At 37.0% G+C, this 27,523-nt stretch overlaps 1 protein-coding gene across 3 annotated transcripts in view; it reads left to right on the plus strand.

Moving 5' to 3' along the window:
- The window catches only part of KHDRBS2 (KH domain containing, RNA binding, signal transduction associated 2), a 484,502-nt gene that overhangs the window by 314,782 nt on the left and 142,197 nt on the right, over positions 1-27,523 (plus strand). For all 3 annotated transcript variants that reach the window (XR_001512727.1, XM_006756841.1, XM_015559490.1), the window contains exons 5-6: positions 196-323; positions 5,754-5,952. Coding sequence is in view for 2 of the 3 variants with exons in the window: in XM_006756841.1 (XP_006756904.1) it covers positions 196-323; positions 5,754-5,952 (327 nt within the window). In the remaining variant the exon portion in view is untranslated. The remainder of the gene's footprint in view (positions 1-195; positions 324-5,753; positions 5,953-27,523) is intronic.

Genomic DNA, 27,523 nt, shown 5'->3' on the forward strand with positions numbered 1-27,523 from the left:
TGATAAATAAAGCAGCTTCAATGTCTCTATGTAAAAAATAAGAATTTCAAGTATATGCACTTTCATATCATTTTAGATCTTTGTATACAAGTTCCAGAAAGTAAATGAAAAATTTCCTTTTTTTACTGTGTTTGTTAGTCTCCAAGGACCCCAGACCCCCTTTTAACTCATCAGGTCGTGTTCTTTTCTTTCTAGGACTATAATGATGAAATTCGTCAGGAACAACTACGTGAATTGTCTTACTTAAATGGCTCAGAAGACTCTGGCCGTGGCAGAGGTATTAGAGGCAGAGGGATCAGAATAGCCCCCACAACGCCTTCAAGGTACGTTGGTTTTTACTTTAAGTAACTTAGCAGCCAGGGAGGTGGGCAAGCTTTTGCTGGCTTGCTCTGTGGCATGATCACAGCAAGGAACAGGCAACACCGACCTCTCCGATCATGGCTGGGGGGCAGGGCAAAGGAAAGGGTAGCTTCGTAAGCCAATTACCATTTTTCTCTTTTATTAGTGTAGATATATAGCCATTACAGAAAGCCAGAGCATACTTCTTGCTTGGCAGATGGTAAGAGTATTTAAAGTTTAGTTACACTTGACGGTGCAATGTCTTTGGCCATCAGAGAGGATTTGTTTTGTAGGATTCTAAAATTGTCAAGCTTTCAACGGAAAGCATTGGTTTGCAAAGAAGTGAAGTAAAAAATACTCATAGCCTTCATATGCACACATTGTAATTTTGTCATTCTCTCACCCTGTTATAGTTGGCCTTCAAATCTCTGAAAGACATAGATCTAGAATACTATTTCTTATATTGCATAGAAATCACCTAAAGAGAGTCTAGGATACTTTGCTGTTTCAATTTATTTGTTAATTATGCTCCAAATATTTTCAACCAGCACTATCAAAAGACCACTATTTTAATATTTAAATCATAAATACCTCAGTTTCTTACCAGAAAAAAAGTTAAGAATGATAAATTTCCAAATAAAACATGAAGGCAATAACTATCTAAAGGTAAAATGTGGTAATTCTTGAAATTACATTTGACTAAAGGGAACCCTTCTGAAAATGTTCTAGAGCTTATTTTTACACTGTTATCTTTAAGAAAAAAAACAGAATTCTTAATGTTATTCAGAAACATTTGTTTATTGCTAAAAATGTGACATAATATTTTTATGGACATACTTTTTATGGAGTTAACCTCTTATTAACACAATGTATGGTGCTAACCTCATTATGGAGGGTTGTGAAATGACATAGCAGGTATCTTCAAATGATTAAATGATATGCTTTAAATCATGAACTTTTGCTCTTATAATTCAAAAATGACAATTTATGTCTACAGAAGAGATTTTTGTTCCCATTTTATATTCCTTGAGACCGTATTAAAAAATAATACATTGACCTGTTTTTGAGATTATAAAATAATTGCATTAATAGATTTTATTTTGTTATTAATGTTGCTTAATGTAATATTCCATTTGCCATATTTGAGTGAACTAAATGAGATTTTTATTTAAGTAAAATGTTGTACTAAAACTTCAATCTCTTTAATGACTTAATAAAGAATAGTGTATTATCTAGATTTTTAATTATTTTAAAGGAAAATTTTGACTGAAAGCTTTAGGTTTTTAATATCCCATTTACTTACAGATCTAATGCTGCATACATAAAAAGAAAAGACAATTATTTTTGAAAATTAAACCTCACTTTCAATGCTGTATTGATATCTTTAATGTATTAACATTAATGAAATGGAGCAGAGCTTTGTTGTCTTCTATTTTAAACCACATGATGAAATGTATCTACAAGTAAGGAATAAGGAAACAGCTTCTCAAACAGAAAATTATATTGATTAGAAACCCCTTCATAACAGAAATTAATGTTAATTTTTACATATTAATGAAATTGTGTCTTTATTAAGTTTTCAGTTACACATATTAAAAAAAGAATGGTACCTGGAATATTTTTAAACTTCTATAATAATTTGTTGAAAATTTAATTTAAAAAATTTTGTTTCAATAAACATATCTATGAAAACTAATTCTCTGGTAATACATACATACTAGAAAACAAATTCTCTGATAAGACATCAAGAAATTTATGTTTCACTAAACATAACTATGAAAACTAATCTCTGATAATATATACATACTAGAAAACACATATATGTTATAATAATTTCTATCATATAACTAAAGACTTAAGATATATGACATCTCTAACACCCTTCACCACTACATGCTGAGTGAGGGCAAACAGAAGAAAATGAAACATTTAGGGGCAAATTTTGAAGGCTTTTGTTTCCTATAATGAGAATCAATACAGAGAACTAAAGGGGTTTATTAAAGAGGTGAGTAATCATATTTGTTTCTAAAAAAGACTACTCAGTCATCACTGTGGATGATGGAGAAGAGACACTGACTCATGGCAGGAAAGCCAGGGAGAAGACAGGTCCATTATCCAAAAGAGAAATGAACACCACTCAGAGGGTAGATATATAGGACTAGATTAGAGATTAGAATTTGTGGGAATTAGTGCCTAATTAGGTATTGGAGAAGAAAGCAAGCCCAAGACAAAGATAACTTTGTGATGTCTATCCCGGTTAGAGACTATTATATCATCAACTAAGATTAGGTGTGACAACCAAGTTAAATGAAGGCAATAATTATTCCTATAATTAAATCTAACTCTTTGGATGTGCTTCATGACCTTTGGCAGGTGACTTGTACTTTCCATGCCTTGGTTCTCAGCTGTTAAAATAGCTTAGAAATGGCTACATAAAAGGCTTGTGAGGATTTTAAATTTAGATGGTGCGTATAAGGCAGGGGTTCTCAAAGTGCCTGCACATTGGGATCACTGAGGGCTCCTGCTTCTAGATATTGTGGTTTAATTGGCCAGAGGTATGGCCCAGAATTAGGAAGTTGTCAAAGGATATCAGGTAACTTTAATGTGTAGACAAGTTAAGAACCTTCTGATGTAAAACCCATAATCTGGGAAATGGCAAGTGTTAGGAAGGAAGCAGATAATAGCCATCATTAGAGTTAGGGACTGCAGGGTGCACCATGAGAAAAAAAGTAGGACAGAGGACAGAAGATGGGGACACCCATATTCCAAGGGCGGCCCAGGAATAGAGAAGCCAGTGAAGGAGGTTAAAAAGTAAGAAAGAAGAGGGAGGAAATGGAGAGAAAAACAGAGTATTAAAGTCCAAAGAAGGCATTTTCCAGATAGAGGTCTACAGTGATAAGTACAATAGGGGAGGCGAAGTGGAAAGGGGGCTGTACACAAATTGAGTGGATTTTGAAATCAGTAGGCTATTGGTGAGGTCAGTCAAGAGTATTTCCAACAGAGTGGCAAAAACAATACCTAGATGACATTTTTAAATTTTACTTTTAATTACAGTTTACATTTAATGTTATTTTGTATTAGTTTCAGGTGTACAGCATAGTGGTTCGACAATCATGTACTTTACAAAATGTCCTCTCCTCTGAGATTTCCAGCACTCTCCTGGAACCATACATAGTTATAAAGTATTATTGGCTATATTGGCAATGCTGTACCTTACATCCACATGATTACTTTGCAACTGCCAATTTGTACTTCTTAATCCCTTCACCCTTTTTTTTAAATTAAAGAATGGGGATTTGAAGAATTAAAGTGGGGACATTTCAAGAAGTCCATAAAATGAGGGAAAGAATACTATAGTGTGGGTGCAGCCAAGGCCCATATCCTAAAATAGGTGATTTAAATCTTGAGTTGAATTGGAGAAGAGAGATGTGGGGTTAATACCGAGGGGAAGGACATAATGAGTCAGATTCTGGAGACAGGTTTGCTAGGTCTGTGTCTTGGAGACATTTGATGAAGGAATGGGATAAGAAATTAGATTTGATGCAAGGGTCATAAAATTTTTTAAAAAGATATTTTTATTGATTTCAGAGGAAAAAGAGAGGGGAGAGAGAGATTATGAGAGAGGACTGCTGCATCTTGCATACCCCCTCCTTGGGTTTGAGCTGGCAACCAGGGCACATGTTCTTGACCGGAATCAAACCTGGGACCCTTCGGCCCACAGGCCAATGTTTTATCCCCTGATCCAAACCAGCCAGGGAAAGATCATACAAGATGAATTGTTACAGATTTAGAATCGGATTTGAATCATCAGGAAAAAAAATCCACCTCAGGCCCAGTGAGTTATAATACTTACCTGTGATTATTCAGTGATATACCCTGGACTTGTGAATGTAGTTTAAAGTAGGTGACATATAATTTACTAGCCCCACATGGACACTTTTAAGAGTGTTAAAATGCTAAACGGAACAGAAGCTAACACAACAGCTGTAAATCAGAACGACACTGAGCAATCGTTGAAATATGCTCACCCTGTTTATGAGGAAACATACAGAAAGTTGCTCGGTCCAGTGAAGGTAATATTGGTCTTTACATGCTTCTTTATAGATGTGTTTGTATATTACCATGATAATATAGAATATGCTATTACATTATCATGATAATGCAGAACATTGCCTCCTGGGCTCTGTTGTGCTTGAAGCAGGCACCTGGCCTTCTGGGTCTTTTATATTTCAGCTTTCCCCAGTCTAGGAGTGCATTTTCTATACATTAGACTCACAATAAGTTCTCTGATAATTCCTCTATTCCTCAACTCTGTAATCTATTTAAAACTTTTAAAAGCTTTACCAGCATTCTTACTGTTCACTGGTAAGAGCTCATTTTCTGCAAGCAAGAGAGAGCCAGCTGACTGCTATTCATAGCAGAAAGCATAACCTACATTCCCCATCTGTAGGTGCAGCCAGACCGTGTGATTGTTGACATCCCAATGATCATTATTTTTCCCAAAGCTTTAGTGTTCCTGCCGAAAGCAGTGCTTTCTGCAAGCCAGCCTTTCAGACACAATAAAAAGTGAAATAACCATGCTTCTGCCCAAAGACTTCAGACAAGCACTCCACCTTTCCAAAGGCCTCGGAATACCATAAAAATTGGCTGCATCCATTTGATCTAAGGCTTTTAGTACAAGTTACTTTTGTGTCAAGCACTGTAGTACAGAGTATTCAGTTTATTTATTTATTTTTTATTGCAGAGTCCTAATGTATTTCACTAGCGCCATAGTTACCAGAGGAAAATAAATTGTATCTGGGACTCTACCAGCTCAGGGGATTACATGCATGACAATAAATCAGTGACAATGAGCTGTGACTTCAAGTGACCTCGAGCTTGAGCTACTATAATAAACAGAATGATATCACCATGGTTAGAGTTTCGCCTTTTATTAAGTATTAAAGTGCAGACAGATTTCTTTTTGGTAAATGACAACATTGCACATCACTGTCAATAAACTCCAGCATGGAGGGGACATTGACATTTAGCAGCTCAGTTTCCTACATGGTCCAGTGAGTCATAGATAAGACAATGCTCTCATTTGGGTCTTCGTGGTAAGTTTGGAACAAAAAATGAGAATGGGTTGGTTTTTGTTTGTTTACTTAGTTTTAGAAAGGAAAATATCAAAGTATTTAACATGGTTTTCATAACTAAGTCATAACCAGTATTTAAAAAATTTATTTACCAGTATTTACTGTGAAGATCAAAGTACGGTACATTCTGAAGAATCAATCACACACACACACACACGCCTATGGTGATAAATGTGGTTTCTTCCCCTTGTGTGGAGGCTATGAAAGGAGCACTTTATCTGTGTTAGTCCCTTTCTCTCATCACGTGTTTCCCATCTGAACATGTCCTGTTTTCCCTAGGAGTCGTGGGGGTGCCATTCCTCCTCCCTTACCACCTGGACGAGGTGTTCTCACTCCTCGAGGGACCACTGTCACCCGTGGAGCTCTTCCAGTGCCCCCTGTAGCCAGAGGTGTCCCTACCCCACGAGCTCGGGGGACACCAACAGTGCCAGGATACCGGGCACCCCCTCCTCCAGCCCACGAGGCGTATGAAGAATATGTAAGTACCCTCGGCAAGTCGGTTGTTAGGAAGATTTTAATGAATTAAGAAGCTAAGCCTCAAAGACTTATATACTATCAATAGAGCAGATGATGTTTGTTGCAGAAAGTGAATGTCATTTGCAACAGAATTTAAAGAGTGCACGTAAACGGTAGCATTTTGAGAAAGGCTTTCGTTTTACAAGGCGCCGAGATTGTTGTTAGTACCGGTTAAATAGCTTAATAGCTTACATTTTAAGAATCAAACTATCCTGAGCTTTTCTTATCTCTATAAGACTCCATCAGTTTCCAAATGGGAATAATTGTGGACATAATGTGACTCTTCATGTATTTAGATGCTTCTCCTGGGATATGATGATGGTCAGCATAAAACGCTCAGCAATATTTGACGAGTATAATGTGATTATATTATAAACTTTGGTAATAATGTATAACCATGCGACTGCTCTTTCATTTAAATATCCTTACTTTCTCTTTCACTATATGAAAGACATAGGATTGGCAGATATGAAGAATTTAAAAAAAAAAGGAGAATGAACAAAAGAAATGCAGAATCTATAAATATCTCCCTCTCTTCCCACCCACTGTATCCTTGATACACCCTTTGACCATTCAACTAGGCTGCTAGTATTCCATGGGTCACATTGTATTCTAGTCCTGTATCCACTCCCCCTACCTGATAGTGAAAATTTTAAAACAATTTCCCATTCACTCCTGTGGCTGAATTGAAAAACTCTACACATAAGTGGACCTGTGCAGTTCCCACCCATGTTGTGTGAGGACCAGCTGTAGAGTTTTGATGAAACTGAAAGACCCTGAGCCAGTAATATTATGAGTTGGAAACCATTCATTTAATTCTCCTTTGGGTACTATCCATCATATTCTGATTAAAATGAAAAAGAAACCATGGTGGTTGGATATTTATAACATCATTCTCGGGCCATACAAAATTATCAACTTAAAAATTAGCGTGCTACACTCTCACCAGTTTGGCTCAGTGGATAGAGCGTCGGACTGTGGACTGAAGGTTCCCGGGTTTGATCCTGGTCAAGAACTGGTACCTTGGTTGCAGGCTTAATCCCCAGCCCTGGTCAGAGTATGTAGAAGGCAACCAATTGATGTGTCTCTCTCATACTGATAGTTCTCTCTCTCTGTCTCTTCCCCTCCTTTCCACTCTCTCTAAAAATCAATGGAAAACTATTCTTGGGTGAGGATTAATGAAAAAGAATAAAAAAATTAGCCTGCTATATTTGATCCAACATTTAATTAACTCACCCCTAATGCCTCGGCAGGGCCAGACCACATGATTTCTCGGGCCTGATGCAGACCCACGGCTGGATGTTTCCCACCCCTGATCTAATGTATCTTTTCTATAACATCAGGTCTCAGTATTTACAATTTTAGACAATCTGGAAATTTAAAAATCAGAAGCAAAAAGCATTTTCTACCCTAAAACCAGCCCTCAGGCCAGGAAAAACGGAGCTGAATCTTGGTTCTGCCCTCTCTTCCCTGAGACCTAGGATGTACGAAGTGTGTACTTGCTAAATGAATGAATTAAAATCCACAAAGGGTATGATGGGATCGTTTTTAATCTCTAAAGAATGTTTTCCACTCTACCATCTTTATGTACATTGCCACCATGGCAGTTCCCCCTTCTAAATAGAGGGTTCAACAGTTATGTCTTTATTTCAAAAATTAAAAGAGAGAAAGCTGTTTCCTAGTGGTCAGCAGTGTTATTAATCAGATAATTTACAGGGCATACACAGGGCACCATGAAAGAGAACAAGATTGGCAAAACATTGTAGCCTTTCACATGCATTCCAGTTTACAGTGAAGAAATCATTGGAATACAAAGTAAATAAGAATAAGCTATAAAAACATCAAGAGTTTGTAGAAACGTGGATTGGAAAGGTTATATTCTGACAGGAGAAATCTAGGTGGAGGGTGGTTCTTAAAGAAAATCAAAGAAATTATGTAAAGTCATGTAATCTGATTTTTTAACTTCGATTTTAAAGTATCTATTCCCTTGCCTTCATTCACTCAATCATTTCTAAGCCCATATCTTATTTCAGGCACTGTTCTGCAGGTCCTGGAGATGTAGATGTGAACAAAGACCAAATATCTGCTTTTGTAAAGCTTACATTTAGTTCTCATCACCTACAGATACTGGCTGTCTGTCTGTCTCTCAATCTAATCTAGGTCCCCAGGTGGCAGAATCCTATTGCCAGGTGTCTCACACTAGCCAATCAGCTGTGACAACAGGGCGAGAGTTTCTGGAAATTATGCCTGGAATCTATCACTCATCAGCCACCAGTGAAGAGGGGAGGAGAGGGGTGAAATTCACAAAATATAAGCATGGTTATTGGGGACCTAACCCCAAGGCTAACATGGGGGAACACTATTTTTCAGAGGAGAAAATATGAATTTAGCAGATATCCCAAAATAAATCTATGATAATATACTGTTGATAACAGGAAAAAGTAGATAACCGTTTTGTAAAAACTCTTTTTTGCTACATTTTTAAAACCTGTCATATGTTATATTTTAATTCTTTTTCTATAAACCATTCAATGAGTACATACAACATTTAATGCATGGCTGGTAAGCTGCTTACAACAACCTCAGAAGTCTCAGTACCAAGCCCTGATTAACACTCAAGAGCTTCTACTCTGCTCTAATTTTAAACTATTGATTTCTCTGTAAGGGTAGGAAAAACAAAGTTTAAGTGTCTTGGTAACAAAATAATAGCGCCATGCTGAGTTGGTGGTGAAAATCTCTAGGAGTTCTTAACTTTCAAATAAAATTTCTTAGAAAAGGTTTCCCTTTATTATAGATGACACCACAAGCCAATTCACTCTTCTCACTTTTCCTGCTCCCCTGCTGAGTCTGAACAGTAAGCTTCTGACCACATAGAATGTATATGGGCGACCAAATCCATTCCTTGCAGCTTGCCTGACAAGAAACAGCTTACTGTAAGTGAGATTGCTGTTTACACCCATCATTAGTGTTAGCTTCAGTCTTTAAAAAAATGGGGATTTTAGTTTGATACATATCCTAATCCAGACTTAAAGTATTTTAAAGCTTCTTTTCATTGACCTTCTGTTAAGAAGAGTTCCTTTACATTTTACAGGTCCATCACCACGATTGAAGTAGATTTAGGGAATTGAAAAGTACATTTCAAAAAAACATACCCATACAACAAAATAGGAAGCTGATTAGCTCTACAATGGATAATATGTTCAGTGAGAGTCAACTAAAACGTCACCTTTTGAATACTTACTAGGTTCTGGTCACTGAATATTAATTCGCTAGGTTTCATGATATCATGGACTATCTAGTAGACGGGGAAACTGAGCCCTGGAATTGAGGATGGCATCCAGTTTTCTGTTTCCAAAGCTCTGTGTCTGTCACATCACAGTATTCTACACAGTCTTGTCTCACGGAGAACCGACACGTACCCACAGGTCTGTGTCCTCCATACCTTGCATCCAGGCCACAGGTCAGTGTTTGAATACCCTTAGTGATTTGTAGGACATATCCCAGCCCCAACATGAACACCTCCAACCATGGACAGCTCAATTCCTGCAGAAACTAAGCACTGGAAACATGAAAACTGTGGCTAAAGAGACCTAAGGAGACGCTGTCTCTACTCTCAAAAGCATGCCATCTAGTGGGAGAGACTAAGGTTAGTCTAACTTTCAACATACAACGTGTAATTGCTGTGCAGGGCTCTTACCTTACTCTACCCTCTAGTAGAAGTAATTTTTGTTATCGCCTCCCACTTACAAGATTAAACATGCAGAAAGCATTTCTTAAATGTATGTCATTGTTGTAGTTCTCAGTGCTTGGTAATAGCCATTGAATTGAACCTATTTATGATATTGTTAGAAAGACGTTATATATACATATATATAGTGAATATGTATATTCACTATACATACAAATACATATTTTATAAAAATAGTAAATGAATGAAAGTATAACATAGCATATACTAAGTGCCAAAGAGCGACTACAGGGTTGGGTAAAAGTAGGTTTACTGTTGTTAGTATGGAAAATAATACAATCATTAATAAGTCATAATACAAGAATAAACTCTTTTACATACTCACAACTGTAGCCTACTTTTGCTACACCTTGTGTATCTGCTCCTAAAGGGAATTATCACCATGGCTATGGGTGTTTTAAAAAGCCTCTAAGAGGGTAAGGAAAAGAATAATAGAAAACGGAGATGAATAATTATAACTCTGAGAAGTAGAGAGAAGAGGCAGGAAGTCCCATGCACAAAATAATAATAATAATAATAATAATAATGGTAAAGGCAAGAAAAAGGACCGTGCAAAGCAAATCTAAAGAATCTGGGAGGACTATTTGGGAGACAGAGTTCATTTAAGATAGCAGTAGGAGTAATATTAGAGGTACAGGGGACCTCAGTTGCTGACATTATAACTTCTCTTATTGCAATAAAAGGTCACCTGAAGGTTCTTGAGCGGAGGGTAAACTAAGGTTTTAGGGACATTTCTAATTCTCAGTCGTTTAGGGTGAACTGGAGACTAGAGTGAAGAAGGGATAAAAGATTTAGGGGATGAACAAGATGAGACTTACTGAGATGGCCTTGGCCCTGAGCACTGGAATGGATTGAAAATATCCAGGTGAAGGATAGCACTGAAAACGGAAACAAAGGGTTTAATGACAAGTGGAGGTGGGGAAAATAAAAATCAATCAGTTCAAATGTGTTAGTATATGAGAGTGGAGAGACCGAAGGCAGGGCTGTGGTGGGAAGGGGTGGGCAGTAAAAGACTGACCTGGAAGCAAAAGAATGTCCTTTCAAAGACTCAGAGGGGCCTCCTGAGTGTGCTCAGAGGATCATGCCTCTAGTTGCAAAGTAAGGTATTTTACCTGCCTTCAGTTGAGATCATTTCCCCAGCAGGCACACTTCCCCTTGGGTCAGGTGGGGTTAGAGTGGGCAAGACTATTTGTGAGATTGTGCTAACTGAAGTTTGTGCTGGAGATTCACTTAGTTTGCACTTAGTGGAATATTTTTATTTGTATAAATTAGGTGTTCCTAACACTGCTTTAGAAATGATCCCAGGGATATAGTTGCTAGTATTCATGGATACAAGCTTTCATGGACCAAGGTCAGACTATTTGATGCTTAACTGCAGCACTGATGCAGAAAGTTGTTTAGTGATGGAGAAACAAGTTTTGAACTGTATTGGGTCAGATTTGTTCTGTGTAAACCTCTTCCATATCATTCAGCTCAACTATGAAAAAACTTGATAGAATTTTACCTGATTTTGACAATAATCCTAATAGTCTATAACATACCAATTAATAACTTGTGAAACTGAAGCTTTTCAAAAATTTATAAAAACTACCAAACTTTTCTATCAGTCATTCTAGAGGGGGGGAAAGAATTTGAATTTTCGCCCTGGCCAGTTTGGCTCAGTAGATAGAGCATTGGCCTGTGGACTGAAGAATCCCAGGTTCGATTCCGGTCAAGGACACATGCTCTGGTTGCGAGCTCGATCCCCATTAGGGGACGTGCAGGAGGCAGCCAATCAAGGGTTCTCTCATCATTGATGTTTCTATCTCTCTCTCTCTCTCCCTCTCCCTTCTGCTGTGAAATTAAAAAATATATATATTTAAAAAAAGAACTTGAATTTTCTGTCCTCACTTTAGAAAATACTGTAATTTTAGAAGGTGATCAAAAAAATAATTGTTCCAAAATGTGGAAAAATAGTATAGGGGTATATCAAGTAGTTAGTTAATAAAAAGACTATATTACTTTCAGGATTTCGTAAGATTTCATCTTTTTAAATTTTGCAATATATTCACTGTCATGCTTAATTTGTATTCATAATTTTGTAAACTTTTTCTAATAGAATGCATATTTGTATAATCTTCAGGATCCACAAACTGTGGATCTGCCACCCCCTCTCCTAGAAAAAAGAAAACAGTGTCAATGTTTATAGGGAAGTATATATGGAGGCTGGAGGAGGGGGTGGGTATTGTTTAAAGAAAATATTGACTATGTAACCTTAGTTTCTTTCTAGTACTGAAAGTCTGTCTGCACTGCTGTGCTTAGCTGTAACCATGTTGGCATCATTAATAAGTAAAAGTTGATGCTGTCTTTTTATTAACAAATGTTGAATGGAAAAATTAAATGTGCAGACAAAGGCACATAACATCTGCAAGTGTCCATCAGAATGTCACACCCTGACATAAATTGACAATATAAATATTTGCTTCAATACTCTCTTATTGTTTATATGTTGGTGTAGCATGAAAAAAATAAAACAATAACAAAAACCCCTGAGGTGCAAAAATAATTTCTAGTTTCCAAAGACATAGATCCAATTTATTTTTAAATTACCTCATATTTTCTCCAATGATTAATACTCCGATATTAAAGACTTGTATGGGGCACAGCAAAGCAAGAAGAGACATGAATTCAATGCTACATAAGAAATTTTGGCCAAGTATAATCAATCATGTTAACCTAATTTATAATACTCGTTTTGACAAAGTTTTGAGGAGCTTTTCTCTCCATCAGTCTTAAGTAAGCCTATTGGCATTCCAGCCCATCTTATCATCTAATTCTGACTCTGAGGCATCCTTCCAGTAGCAATGAGAAAACTAGAAAAATTCACTGGTAAATCAATAGTCCTTAAAATTCCATAAATGAGTTCAGGCTGCCAACCTTCAATTTCATGTGTATGGGACATTTTTTTTGACAGGAGAGGGAAATAAGTATTTAATGATAATTGAAATCAATTCTTGTGCCATTTTTGCGGAAGGAAGGATTATGAGCCTGATCTGTAATGCATTTTTGGGGAGCCACATGTCGTGGTTTTCTGTGTAATAGCCAAGAGCCTTCCCTCTACGAAGGGAAACTTTTATTAGAGTTTCAAGATTGGATATTTGTATTGCATTGTACATTTTTGTTTGAGTTTCATGCTCTCCTCTCCTCTCAGTAGATAGTAATTTACCAGAATGTATCGTAAGGTTTTGTGTTTTGAAATGTAACTAATATCTAAAATAAACAAAACATGTGAGGTTAATGAATTTTTTTTTAAATGATAGAATGGGCATAATACTACTGTGGTCCAACTCTCCATAGAATGACAGTAGTATTTATTTTTTAAAATATATTTTTATTGATTTAAGATGAGAGAAGGAGAGAGATATAGAAACATCAATGTTAAGAGAGATTCATCCATTAGCTGCCTCCTCCATGCCTCCCCCTACCCCCACTGGGGACCGAGGCCACAACTCAGGTATGTGCCTTTGCCTGGAATCAAACCCTGGACCTTTCTGTCTGCTGGTGGAGCTCTATCCAATGAGCAAAACCGGCTCAGGCTGATAGTGATATTTAAATGCTATTAAAATATTAAATGATTGCCCTCCCCAAATATAAGATGCTATCTTTTAATATTGTGTGCCTTTTCTTCTGAAGTTGAAGCTTAAATAAAACATCCTTCTTCTTCCATTATGTCTTAGATATTTTAGTTATCGTAGAACAGATGCAGATCCTTTTATTGGCCACAGCACTCAGGATTGTAGCCAAACGTGTGTCTTATAATTACGTGATGACTAATGTCTTTTGTAACACTTACAGGATGAAAATTGGTTTCCTCTCTGTACCTTTTGGAGATGACTGTTAGCTGATGGAAAATGTTATAAAGTATTTTAGAGTTCCTCCAGGAGCAGCTGGGGAGAAGAATGTCATGATGCTTTTGCAGCATCTGCTGCAGACATGGGGAGGAGAGTGGTGGCAAAAAATGCCCAAAATAGCTACCTCAGCCGTAGGGAACTCCACCATTCCTTCGTTGTTAACGTTATAAGCATATTTTAGGCCATATTATCTTTCATCTGTTGTTCATACACATGGCCTAAGGATTAGTAATGAAAATGAGTTGGGCCTTTATTTTTACAAGAATGTTCTTACAAAGCTTTGCTGGGTACAAATTAAGACTTTACATCTGAGTTGACTGATTTTAATGAATGTATCCCAACTGAAAAATTAAGACGCTGTATAGGGTGTCAAGTCATACCCAGGAATCCTAAAATTTATTTTTTTTATTTTTACTTAGTTTTTTGAAAACCATTAGTCTTCATGTTTTTATCAACTCCACCCTTATAATTTTATGGAAGGAAAACGTAAATACAAATCGCCTTGCTAGTTAGATTGTCAATGGCTTTTGCAGACAACCAAGTAGGAATGGTGAAGTAGGATTGAGTTCTTGTCTACATGTTGGCCCTCCTCCATTATGGATTCCTCACTCAGTAGAAAACAATGGCTGCTAACTCTTTCCATCAGCCACAGATCTTTGTGTTCTTTGCTTTTTTGGGTTTTGTTGTTTGTTTGTTTTTGTGATATCATATGAGCTAAAGCTTTTTCCTAGGAAGTTACAGTTACAAATGTTCTTTGCAGTAGTTTTTTAATCATCTCAATGTTTGAATTAAAACAATTTCTCCCTATAATTGAGGATGGAAACCTGTACTTTCCCTTTATATGAAACCATATTATTACTCAACTAGAGGCCCGGTGCATGACATTCATGCACTCGAGTGGGGAGGGTCCCTCAACCCAGCCTGCACCTTTTCGCAGTCTGGGACCCTGTGGGGGATGTCCACCTCCTGGCTGAGGCCTGCTCCCTGGGGCCTAAGCCAGCAGGTGGACATCCCTCAAGGGGTCCTTAGTGCTGCCTCAGAGGTGAGAGAGGCTCCCGCCACCGCCGCTGCGCTTGCCAGCCCTGAGCCTGGCTTCTGGCTGAGTGGCGCTTCCCCTGTGGGAGTGCATTGACTATCAGGAGGCAGCTCCTGTATTGAGTCTCTGCCCCCTAGTGGTCAGTGCACGTCATAGTGACCGGTCATTCTGCTGTTTGGTAGGTTTGCATATTAGGGTTTTATTATATAGGATTTGGCAGCGGGGGGACACAGGACTCACCCTTATTTAACCCACTCTGCTTTGTATTTCTTAGAGACAAACTAGAGACTATACCAAAAGCAGGCTTTTGATTTCTTCACATTCCTTCATGATTTTACATTCAATCTTCTGCAGAACCTCTGACTTATACACATTCTTGTAAAGTGAGTTGCTCCCTGTTTTGCACCATCATGGATACTAGCAGAATTGGACAGCTGCAGATGCAACTAGTGTGCCTGCTGGGCAGAAGGGTTAGGATGCTGGAGGTGACCAATTTGTTTTTCTCAGGTGGTCTTTTCTTGCTTCTTCTCTACCTCTATGAAATACTGAGATATTTTCTGTGTTTTTTTTTTTCTTTTTTTCTGTTATTGGTGTAAGAAAAACTTTAAAATGAGAAACTCACAAAATATGAATCATGGGGGTTGTGTAACATAGAGAGTGAGAGAGGTTTTGCTTTTGCTGTTCTTTCTGTTCTTCCCTGCTGCTGCAGCACTAGATATGACTACTTGAAAATAAAAGCAAATGCCCTTTGCTATAATTTCAGCCCATGTTGTAGTTTCTGGTGATCAACGATACTGCAATCTTTTTTTTAAAATACAGCTTGAATGTATGCCTTTGCAGAATAGTAAATAGTAAACCAGCCAGAATGGTAACTGCTACCCACCACTGATCTATTCAGCTGGTCTGCACCAGAACGGGTCACCAGTTGGTATCCATTCTGCTTGACCAGACTTCAGATCTGATCGGTTGGGGCCTGAGCCATTCTGGCCGTGAAATGTTGTGCCACTTCCATACTGGTGAATTCTAGTAGAAATACAGTAAAAGAGATTTTCACAAATAGACAAGTCAACCAAGCTTAGCGATTAGGAAGATTCCTTAGCCAAGCCATTGTGTAGTTGTCCATGACAGATGGTTGCCCTGCACCAAAACCTCTTTTACAGCTGATGGCACTCATGACTTCAGAATTCCCAGTACTGCCTGTCATGCTGAAATTCATCATAGTCTCTTTCCTGGTTTCCCAATGTGCTCCACATCTGTAGAGAGAGTTGAATATAATCTAGTGTACCTCACCTATGACACTTCAGCATTTATATAGAGTATCTTGAATGCAAAACACCATAAAGCACTTTGGGATGTTATAAAGGGTTTAACATTATTTTAATGTTAAAGAAATTAAGGTCAGAGAATGATGACTAAACCTAAGTCACACACCTGGTAATGCCACCCACAGGTCTCCTGATATTTCCTGATTGCAATGCTTTTTAAAATGGCTATTAAAAGGGGGGGGTAGGCTACAAATGTATGCACTCATGTGTTTTCCAAGTAACTAGATTAACCATTTGACACCATGTTGAACTGAGTTTCAGCTTTTCTGAAATTTACAGGAAGTAGACAAAAAGGATGACATAGAAAAATGTTTGAGCCTTCACCTTCAGCAGATCTGGCAGTGAGGTCCATGGGATCCAAATTTCTCTTGTTATGGTGTCTTCTCTCATAAGAAGTCTGAAGGTCTTTGGGGCACGTGCACACACACACACACACACACACACACTCTTTTTTTTTAGTTACACTCTTATTAAAGAAACAAATAAATGCCAAAAGCAAAATATAAACGGGAATATAGTTTACTTTAATGTAGCTAGCACAATCTGGATGTAGGAAAAGGTTTCAAGAGGTTTTTGGGGGGATTTAGTAGGTAAAAGAATACTTACTCACTAAGTAGGAACTGATATCTTCTATCTTTGAAGCCAGATTTTCAGCAAACATATCTTTTTGGTTGTACATTCCAAATATAAGTTAAAGCATTTTAAGCAATGCATTATATATAGAACAGAATTATACATAAAACAGTCTAAATACAGTGAAACAAAAATATTTTTACTTCATATCTGTCTCATTTAAGATTTTCTTTTACGTAAGAAAATATACTCTTAAAATTTAAGAGTACTTTTCAGATGTGACTTAATCACCTACTGTCATCCAAAATAAATCTACCAAATTCCCTTCCTCCCAGAAAATAATCTCCATGAAAATTTCTTCCCAAACTAACAAGATTTATCCAGCTATATTCCCTTTTTTCTATTCTAAGCTCTTTGCAAGGCTACCCTAACACCCCATTTTCAGCTTTCATCTCCAAAACTGTCTTAAACCTTGACTCTCTGATTGACATATTGTTTGCGAGTTTCCAATTTTTTTGTGGACCTTTTATTTAAATAGTATATCTTTTATTACTCCCATGCACCTATAGCAGTCATCAAAGTCTTCCAAGTTAGGATTCCTCCTGATTTGTCTATTTCTGTTTAGTTGAACCTTAAAAATCCAAAAGTCATCTTTAGCTTCTTTCTTTGCCTTGATGCAAATGCTAAATTATGATTAGTTTTCCTAACATTATTAATCTCTCCCTGTTGACCAGACTATAAAATCCCAACTTCTTAATTTTAATACATAATATTGTGAGGTGATGAAAATAATTACTTTAGTTTTATGAGCTTACTTATTTAACTGTGTTTCATTTTCAAATGAGAGTTGACCAAGAATAAACATAAAATGAATGACCAAGCAAAAGAAAAAATCCTAAATTTATATATCAATAAAGTTAGCAGTAACTTTATAATTCTTAGTATGTTAAAATATATTATTCTATTTGATTCAATTCAACTTGACATTTACTTGAATGCCCATTCTATATTATGCTAATTTCACAGGAAGAAACAATAAGAGATTAAAAAAAGGTGGTCACCTTTAATAGATGTTCATTGTATGTTAGGGCTTTAACATACATAATCTCATAATAATAATAATAATGGGTAAGTTACATAATCCTTGTTTCCCATTAAGGGATTTGGGGAATCAAAAAATTATATAAAAGTATTTGTAACCTGTATGATAGCAGAGACAGACAGGTCTGTCCTCAAAATTAACAGCTTGTTAGATTCACACATGTAAAAGGAAAATTTCCTGGCTTTAAAGGGGCAACAGATAGCTCACCTAGATTAAAAAAGAAAGAAAGAAAGAAAGCTCACAAGGTCAGTGCAGAGTATAATTTGTGAGGGTGGGCTGAAAACTTTATTTTTAGATAAATGCTGATGTTTTCCTGACCTACCTCACAGACCGGGTGTAAAATAGTTATGACACCTGCTGGAGATCCTACTGAACTAAACATGTCTGTAAAACTTTTTATTTGCTTTGCTTCTACTCAGAAAGTTTGAAGAACTGATTAGTTCCACTGCTATCTATTTGATATTATGCACATATAGAAAGTTAGGGGGAAAGCAACCAGTAATCTTGATCTTTATAGTAGTCAGACTGAAGCAGTTAGATGCACCCTGAAGTTCTTTGGGAATCTAGAATATTAAAAGTAGCCAAAGAATCCAACAATGGTAAAAATAATAATGATACTAAGAATAGAAGCAACGGGTATCATTCAGTACTTATTATAAGCTGGACACTATGCAAAGTTGTTTACCTTTGGTGCTTAATTTTTACAACCATTATTATGGTGATACTAGTGTTCTGTTGCACAGATTCGTGAACATTGAAAGGAAATTAATTAGAAGAATATTTTAATATCACTATTCGCCCTTTCTCTATAACAGAAGTGTCAACCAAATTCACGATCAACAATGACAGATTGAAACACATGTGTGTGATTGGCACCAGCAAGAGCTTTATATGTATCATGCATGCACAAGTCAACTTAGCCTTTTATATATTATGTATAGAATAAACTTGCTTAATTATACCTGCTTTCTGATTTAGTTAAACTTTTTCCAGTGCAGTGAAGCACCCCAACGTCTCTTTCAGTTGTCAGTAACACAGTAGTAAATATCGAAACGAAGCAGATTATTACTGTAGGTCACGCAGGGAGAATAAAGGGTAAAATATTCAACTGTAGCAGTGTTTGGCTATATTCTGTGCAGTGAGAAAACTGAAGTCATTTTTAAGTTCTACCATTTCTTACTTCTTTTCAGTCTGGTCAAGTTTCTAAACTTTCTAGATCTCCATTTTCCGGCTAATGAAAAGAAAATAGGATTCTACCAAGTCTCCTATCTACCTACTCCAGGACTTCTGTGAGGATCAAATGAGATGAGGCATGGGAAAACGCTTCACAAACATTTGGTTACAGTGTGAAATGTTTGCACCTGGCTGTAAAGCAAGTTGTGTTCCTGGGCTGAAGAAACTCCAAGGAGGCTAGTCGCTAGGGAGAAGCCAAGGCATTGCTACGTGACGTCATTACCCAGCGCCCACAGCCACTGTTTCTGGGCTGGGCTGAGTTGCCCGAGGATTAATGTGGTTGTGCACGTCATTGCAACTGAGGCAGGCAGACACCACAGTCAGGAAATGCCCTTGAAAGCATATGCAGTGATCTCAGGAGGAGTGAATTAGAAAAGATGGGACCATGGGAAACATTATGGAAGATATAGTAAATTAATTAGACACTCTGGCAAGTGTTCGTTTGTCGGCACCAGGTCCATGGTGCCCACCAGTGTGCGTCATGGCAGCTCCTGTGTTCAGTGTCTGCCCCTTAGCGGTTAATGTGTGTCATAGCTACCAGTTGGATGGTCGGATGGACACATAGGCTTCACGATCGACAATGACAGATCATATATATATATATATATGTATATACATACATTAGTCTCATTTTACATGTGAAGAGACTGAGGTATAAAGAGGTATAAAGAGGTTAAGTAGTATGCCCAAAGTCACCTAGCCAGCAAGCAGCAGAGCTAGTATTCTTGAGTTCCATTTCAAGAGAGGTGCTCAGACTGTCTAAGCTACAACAACGTGGCATTTGTCACATGGCAGGCACTTGCCTAAGTCCGTAACAGGCCTATACTTAATTTACCCTATTGGCACCTCTATGAGTTAATTACTATTACTTTCTTAGTTACAAAAGGTTACATTCAGGGAGAGATTGAGTAGCGAGCCCACATCATCTAGGTAACCTGCATCAAAACGGATTTCAAGCCAAATGGTCTGTCTACAATCCACCTTGCTCTGCTCTCTCTCAGGGGAAGCTAGCAAAAATATCATTTGGGCATGCAGTGCAAATGATGCCAATAGGGGGAAAAATGAATAAAATACTTCAAGGAACCATCTAATAAATCTACCTGGGCTGAAGTGAACATTTAAAAATGTGGGGTGGCCCTAACTGGTTTGGCTCAGTGGATGGAGCATAGGCCTGCAGACTGAAGGGTCGCAGGTACAATTCCAGTCAAGGGCACATGCCTGGGTTGCAGGCTCAGTCCCCAGTGGAGGGCATTCAGGACGCAGCCAATCAATGTCTCTCATCATTGATGTTTCTCTCCCTCTCTCTCCCTCTCTTTTCCTCTCTGAAATCAATAAAAATATATTTTAAAAATGCGGGGTGGGGAAGCTTGAAAGATGAGTTGGGAGAAAATAATAAAATGAGCTGTGGGGAAAAAATGCCTAGATGAGAATTTAGTAATTCAGTTGATTGTTAGTGAGGACTGCTAAAGGTTTGAGTTGCCCGAGGATTAATGTGGTTGTGCACGTCATTGCAACTGAGGCAGGCAGACACCACAGTCAGGAAATGCCCTTGAAAGCATATGCAGTGATCTCAGGAGGAGTGAATTAGAAAAGATGGGACCATGGGAAACATTATGGAAGATATAGTAAATTAATTAGACACTCTGGAACTAATTCCAGAATTTCAGTTGTGCAAAGCATTTTAGGTAACCTAAAAATTGAACATTATTCAACATGACTTCTTTTTAGACTTGAAAATAATTTTAGAAGATGTCTTTCTTAAAATTTATATATATCATAGCTAGGTTTTTGCCAACTTTACTGAGATATGATTGACATATAACATCATAAGTATAAAGTATGCAATGTGATGATCAGATACAGGTAGATATCACAAATGATTTAGAACAATAAGGTTAGTTTACATTTCCATCCCCTAACATACTTACCATTTTTGTGTGTATGGTGACAACATTTTATATCTATTCTCTTAACAACTTTCAAGTATATAGTTTTGTTAGTTATTGTCACCATGCTGCACCTTAGATCCCCAGATTTTATTCATCTTCTAGGTTGGAGTTTGTATCCTTTGACCAACACCCCCCCTTTCTGCACCCTCAATATTACTTTTTACCATACTTCGTTATATTGTAGATCTTGTTTTCCAATTTATCTGCATTATGATAACAGCTTCAGTTAGGAAACATTTTAGACAATTGATTATGAAAACCATAGCCTTTAAATGAGACTTAAAAATGAGATTTAGACAAGAAAACTGATGATTTTTTTTGCTCTTAAGTAAAATAATGTAAGGTACTCATATCATGTCTACAGGCTTCTTTTCATCCAAATGCTTGACCACTTTCTAAATGGATGTTTTAAACATATGATCACTATAACACCATGAGTTTTAAACTGTGTTTTTTAGAGACATCCATCTGTCAAAGGCAATTTTAGCCCTTGCTCCTGTTGCATAATAGTGAGGAGCAAGGTTGTTTCATCTTTATCATCAGAAGTTGCTTCTCTGTTTGTAGGACCTTTGCAGCCCCTGAGGGGAGCAGGGTAGGCCCCAGGGGGTTGTAAATCCGCACCCTCCCCCCAGGGAAAGAACAGACACTAAGTCAAAGAAGGGAGGCCCCATGCCAAAATGCAATGCAGGTAAGGCAGAGGAAACAGGACTTTCTGATTACTAGAAATGTAGTTTCCATGGAATTTTTCTATTTCTACTTCTGGGAAAACACTGAAAGCATACTCTATAGGAATTGTGATTATCTCAATATCCATATTTTTTAAGCATTCCCATCCTCTGGCTTCCTACCTTTCCTCCTATTCCTTCAGGGCTGGTCCAATACAGGGGTCAAGGAACATCTCCTGTAAAAGACCTGAAAGTAAACGCTTTGGGGGAAATACAGTCTCTGTCATGACTATCTAGCTTTGCTATTATAGCACAGAAGCAGCCACACACGATACACAAATGAATGAGAGCGACTATGTTCTCATCAAACTTTACTTGAAAAAAGCAGGTGGCAGGTGGGCCATAGTTTGATGATCTCTGGCCTAATGTGAAGCATCCATTATATTTTGTATGTGACAGATACAGATTCCAATTAATAAGGAGGAACATATATTCTGCAGTAGTGACCAAAAGAAGACCCTGAAATTTTAGCTGATGTGAATTACCTGAGGCTACTGCTTTTCTAAGAGGAACGGTATGCCGAAAATAATGGATAAAACATTCCATAAAATCATATCGAATCTACTCCGCTAGTTCTCAGAGATGGTGATTTGCATAGAATTATTTTTATTTCAAGCCCCCCAGCCCTGCCCTTTTCATCACATATGCAGCACACTGTTAAACTGCTCACAGCAACAGCTGAATACCATTAAAAAAAAAAATCTCATTTTCCGCAGACCTCTGAAGGATGGGTGACGGAGGCAGTGTGCAAGTGAGTGTCTTGCTCAATGATAAATGACCTTGGATCCTCATTTTTTTCTAGCAGAATGTAGGTACAGTAATACCAATATTCTACCTACTTCTGATGATAAATTCTCCGGTGTCACCTCACTAGTAGTGCTATGTCGCGGTCATTTGTAATAATCTAGTATTGTAAGCTACTGTCAGATAAATATTCACACAAGTGCACTACTTGTTTTCTTCTGAAAGAACCTGTTAGCCATCGTGCTTCCGACAGACTCAAATTTAATGCATCCTTTAAAAAATGTATTTGGCAGTAAAAATGTGGTGGAAATTGATCTTGTTATAAAATTTAGCACCTGAGATTTGACATTAAGGCCACTTAGAGACTTCAGCAATCAGTAAGGCAGAGAGGGAACAACTGAATTTCAAGGTAATGGCTCTGAGACCATAAAGTGAGAAAGTGGAACAGGTTACAAAACCTAATCTTTCAAGTCGGTCATTTATTTGTCAACTACTCCTGTGCTAGGATGCTCCACATATACCAACAAATAAATAAATAATGTCTCCCTTGCTGTCATTTTTTTTAAAATATAATCTGAGGGAAATAAATCTGAGTCTTCAAGACTACTTCAATTTTACAGAAGATAAGCAGGAAAAATCAGAACTATGCAACAAATGACAAAAAAAAACCAAACAAACAGAACATTTAATAGTAAATAAATAGAATGAGGTAATTATAATTCTATTTAAATTTATAGAGTTATAATCAAATATGCTAGCTTGACCTCAGAAATTAGGTAATATAGAATTAACTATTATGGGCATGGAGATGAAAATAATTACCAAAGTGACAAAAGTCCTATTTGATGCCTGTTAGCAGCTTGATTTTAATGGCATGTTTGAGTCATGAAGTAACTCAATACAGATCTAATATTTCATGGAAATGTGGAAAATACCTTGTTCAAGGCTCTCTCTAGCCTGTGAAGGACAGGCAGTTATAGAGATGTAATTGCAACCGATTTCTCAGAGTTAAGCCTGGAATCGTCCTGAGAGTATAGATTGTACAGCTTTCTGAAGAGTGTCACCTTCAGGCAGGAGTGGGGTCTGAGTGAAACAGATCAACAGGGCTTCACTTATTAGCACCTGTAACACATATACTATGTGGTGTTTTGTTTATTCTAGAAGTGGGTTCTCTTGGGCAAGCTTGCCTTCCTCCTTCATTTTCTCCCACATACTGATTATAAACCCTAGCTCTGCCTGAAATATTTACTATCCCAAAACATTGCATGCAGTTTCACAACCCCCTGCCTTTACTCTCTACATATATTCTCTCTACCTTTCAAACACACACACACACACACACACACACACACACACACACACATATTTATATACAATGCATATAATGAGGTCTACTCAACCTTTCAGGTCCCCAACTCAGAATTTGTAACTAACACCTTTAAAAGTGACCTCTGGTTCAACCTGCCTTTAATGTAGTCAAATACATACTTGCCTGTTTCTTCGGCTATATTGTAAGGGCTTATTCTACTTTATTTCATACATTACTTTGCAAATAATCTGTCAATTACAAATCAATTAAATGAATGAATGTCATGAGTCTAGCCAGACAGTTGAAAAGAGATGTTGTATCCCGACTGGGGGTAGTAGGAGATAAGAAATCCCAGAAGGCTTTTCAACTAGACTCTCAGACCCAGGCTGGGCTGCAGTGTGGTAGGGAGAGGCTGTGCCAGATCCGTCTAGGCTACCCTCCCCTTAGATTCCCCTGTTACTCACATGACCTCCCTCAGATCTGTTTGACTCTCATCACTGAGACCTTTCAGATGCATTTAAATGAGATGCTCAGCTCATCATCTATGTAAGACACAGCCTTCTCTACCATGATCGCTGTTGCAGTGCAGACACAAAGAATAAAGAGGCACCTAAGTAAATATTGACTAGTTATTGATTAGGAAAAATATTACTGGTTTGGGTGGAGAAGGAGGAAGAAAAATATTATCATTTACTTAGGAGTTGGCTAAATAACATCAACTAATTATTGTTTTAAGTTAGATAGTACTTTAAACTATTCTGTTTAATCAGTATAAATTTTATACAATATTGACAAATGGTCTAAATGATGTACTTTGCAAGAAAATGTCAATTATTAGATTTCTTAGAAAATTTACTTATGAGGATTTATTATTAAAGTTATTTTTGTATGCGTAATGAATGTTAGTCACTATTTCTTATAAGAAAAATTAGTTAACAAATGAATTGGCTCTTCTGGTATCCTATATAATAAAAGCGTAATATGCAAATTGTCCCATTGACTGGGGTTCTTCTAGGAATTCAACCAGGGGGAGGGCCAGCTGGGGGAAGGGAGGGAGGCCCCGGGCAGCAGCGGCAGCAGGTGGCCAGGGGAAGGGAGAGCCAGTGGCAGCAGGCAGCCGGGGGAAGGGAGGAAGGCCCTGACCAGTGGTGTCGGGAGGAAGGCTGGTGTCGGGGAAGGCCCTGACCAGTGGTGTCGGGAGGAAGGCCCCGACCAGTGGTGGCAGGAGGCAGCCAGGGGAAGGGATTGAGTACCCGGATAGCAGCCAGCAGCTGCTAGGGACCCTACCAGTGCATCAATTTTGTGCACTGGGCCTCTAGTGTTATATAAGCACAATTTTGAATAATCAAAAGCTATTTTTAAAAATAAAAAGTTCAGTAATTTCATTATCCTAATAGCTGCTTCCATTATTCTTTATTGCTGTGAAAAGTTAAAAGCATGTAAGAGTTTATATCATTATTGTGTACTTTAAAGAATAATCTATTCAAAAAGTAAAAACATTAAATACACAGATTAAGTCTGAAGCCTCCCATGCATCCCTTCCCAACCACATGCCCTCATCGTTCCCCAGTTATAATGTCCTGAACTGAATGATAATCATCACCTTGCATTTTCTTTTGTCATTTATACATATATCTCAAGACAATGTATTGTTTCATTTTAAACTTTATAAAAAGGGACTCACTCAGACTATGCATATTCTTAAAGTTTATTCATTTTGTAGCTGTAGTTTATTCGTTTTCACTAATGACTATACCAGAATTTTAAATATCCACTTTGTTGTATGGAAACATTTGACAGCTTTTCATTTTTTCCTTTTATGAAAAATACTGTCATGAACATTCTTGTGCTAGCTTCCTGGTGCTGGGCCCTTGGGAATGACAATGTTCAACTTTCTGAGTTAAACTGTTCTTCTAAGCAGATGCACTAAATTATCTACTATATTATTATAGCCTTTATTACTCCATATTCTTGCCAACTAATCAAATATGAATTAAAATTGTATTGTGGTTTTAATTTGCATTTTTTATGATTACTAATGAGATTTTTTGTCTGTTGCTGTTTTTTTCTTTGGGAAAATGCTTGCATGATTGTTTGCCTGTTTTTCTGTTGGGTTGCTTTTGGTATTTATTTGTAAAGGTTCTTTATATATTCTAGATATATTAACCTTTTGTCATTTTTATTTGTTTTTAAATAATTGCTGGTTGGTGCTTCATTATATCACTATTTTTTTTATATATTTTATTGATTTTTTACAGAGAGGAAGGGAGAGAGAGATAGAGAGTTAGAAACATCGATCAGCTGCCTCCTGCACATCTCCCACCGGGGATGTGCCCGCAACCCAGGCACACGCCCCCGACCGGAATTGAACCTGGGACCCCTCAGTCCGCAGGCCAACGCTCTGTCCACTGAGCCAAACCGTTTCGGCATATCACTATTTTTTATGATGGGTGCTGAATATAAGTTATTCTTTGAATATGGTAGAATTGATCAGTTTTCCTTTTACAGAATGAGAGTTTTGTGTTTTATGTAAGAAATTCCTATTCTGAGGTAATGAAAATCTTCCAAAAATTTTCTTTTAAAAATGTATCAATTTTCCTCCCACATTAATTGACTGGGAACAGAGTCTATGTACAGTATGTAAAGAGATTTAGGTTTCTTTTTTTTTTATCACCTACTTCACATCAACTTAATTTCCATAGTTTTTCTTTAATAAATTTTCATTTATTTTTATAAATCCTGATATTTAATCATTCAAGGCCTCTTGTTTTCTCTTTCTGCTCAGGACCACCTTAGATTCTCTTGGTCCTGTTTCTTTCATATAAATTGAATTGATATATTATTTAGGAAGGAATTAAGATCTTTATGAGATTGAGTTCCCTACCTTTATACGTGGCATATCTCTACTTATTTAGGTCTTTGTTAATTCCTTTCAAAAAGTTCCATGTACTTATATATGTCTTTCACATATTTTATGCTTAGTTATTATATGTTTTGTTGCTTTAACACATAATTATTTAACATATTAATCTAATTATTCTAAATGTTTACTTTTATTGTGTAGAAATTAAATTTTACATATTAATATTTTCAACAATATTATGAAGCTTCTTACCAAGTCTAGTAATTTGTCTAAAGATTATTTGAGCTGATAAATTTGGCTCTGCATGCATTACATTTAACTTAAAAAATACAGCTTATCAATATTGTAACCTTCCTCCAGAATAACAAGTGCACAATAAATTAATTCCAATATCCCTCTAAAATCACATCCCATTATGCAATAATTTTTTAGTTTATCCTGAATTTAGAGTTTAATTTATTGTTTTACATACCATCTTTCTACATATTTACCCTATCCTATTTTCTGACTCCCTTATGCCTTCTTGCTCTCAAAACTTCTTTTCATAAATTTTCTCCTTTGTACAGTTCATGATTTAGAAGTTAATTTTGTCAGTTAATACTAATGTTCTGTCTTTAATCGATCTAAAATGTTTCTCTTTTTGCCCTTTTCACTGGAAGATACTATCACTGGATAAAGAACTTCATGTTGCCAAGTATTTTCTCTCATTATGCTGAAGATATTCGTCCTGCTTCTCTTATTGTTGAGAAGTCAGCCTTGACTCTGATCTCTGCTTGTAGGGCGTCTGTTTCTCTCTGGTTGCTTTTAAGACCTTCTATTCCTCTTTGATGTAGTTTTTACTATGAATATCTAAGTGTGGATTTATTTTTGTTTATTCTACTTTAGATTTTTAAGGTTTACTAAATTTATGAGCCAGCATTTTTCATCAATTATAAAAGCTTTTGTAATTTCCAGTATTTTCTTATTCCATTTGTTATGTCATTCTCACACATTGATTATAATACATTGAACTTCCTCATTCTTTTCTCTGTGTGTT

This window comes from Myotis davidii, unplaced genomic scaffold, assembly GCF_000327345.1.
Source record: "Myotis davidii unplaced genomic scaffold, ASM32734v1 scaffold334, whole genome shotgun sequence".
NCBI classification, from domain to species: Eukaryota; Metazoa; Chordata; class Mammalia; order Chiroptera; family Vespertilionidae; genus Myotis; species Myotis davidii.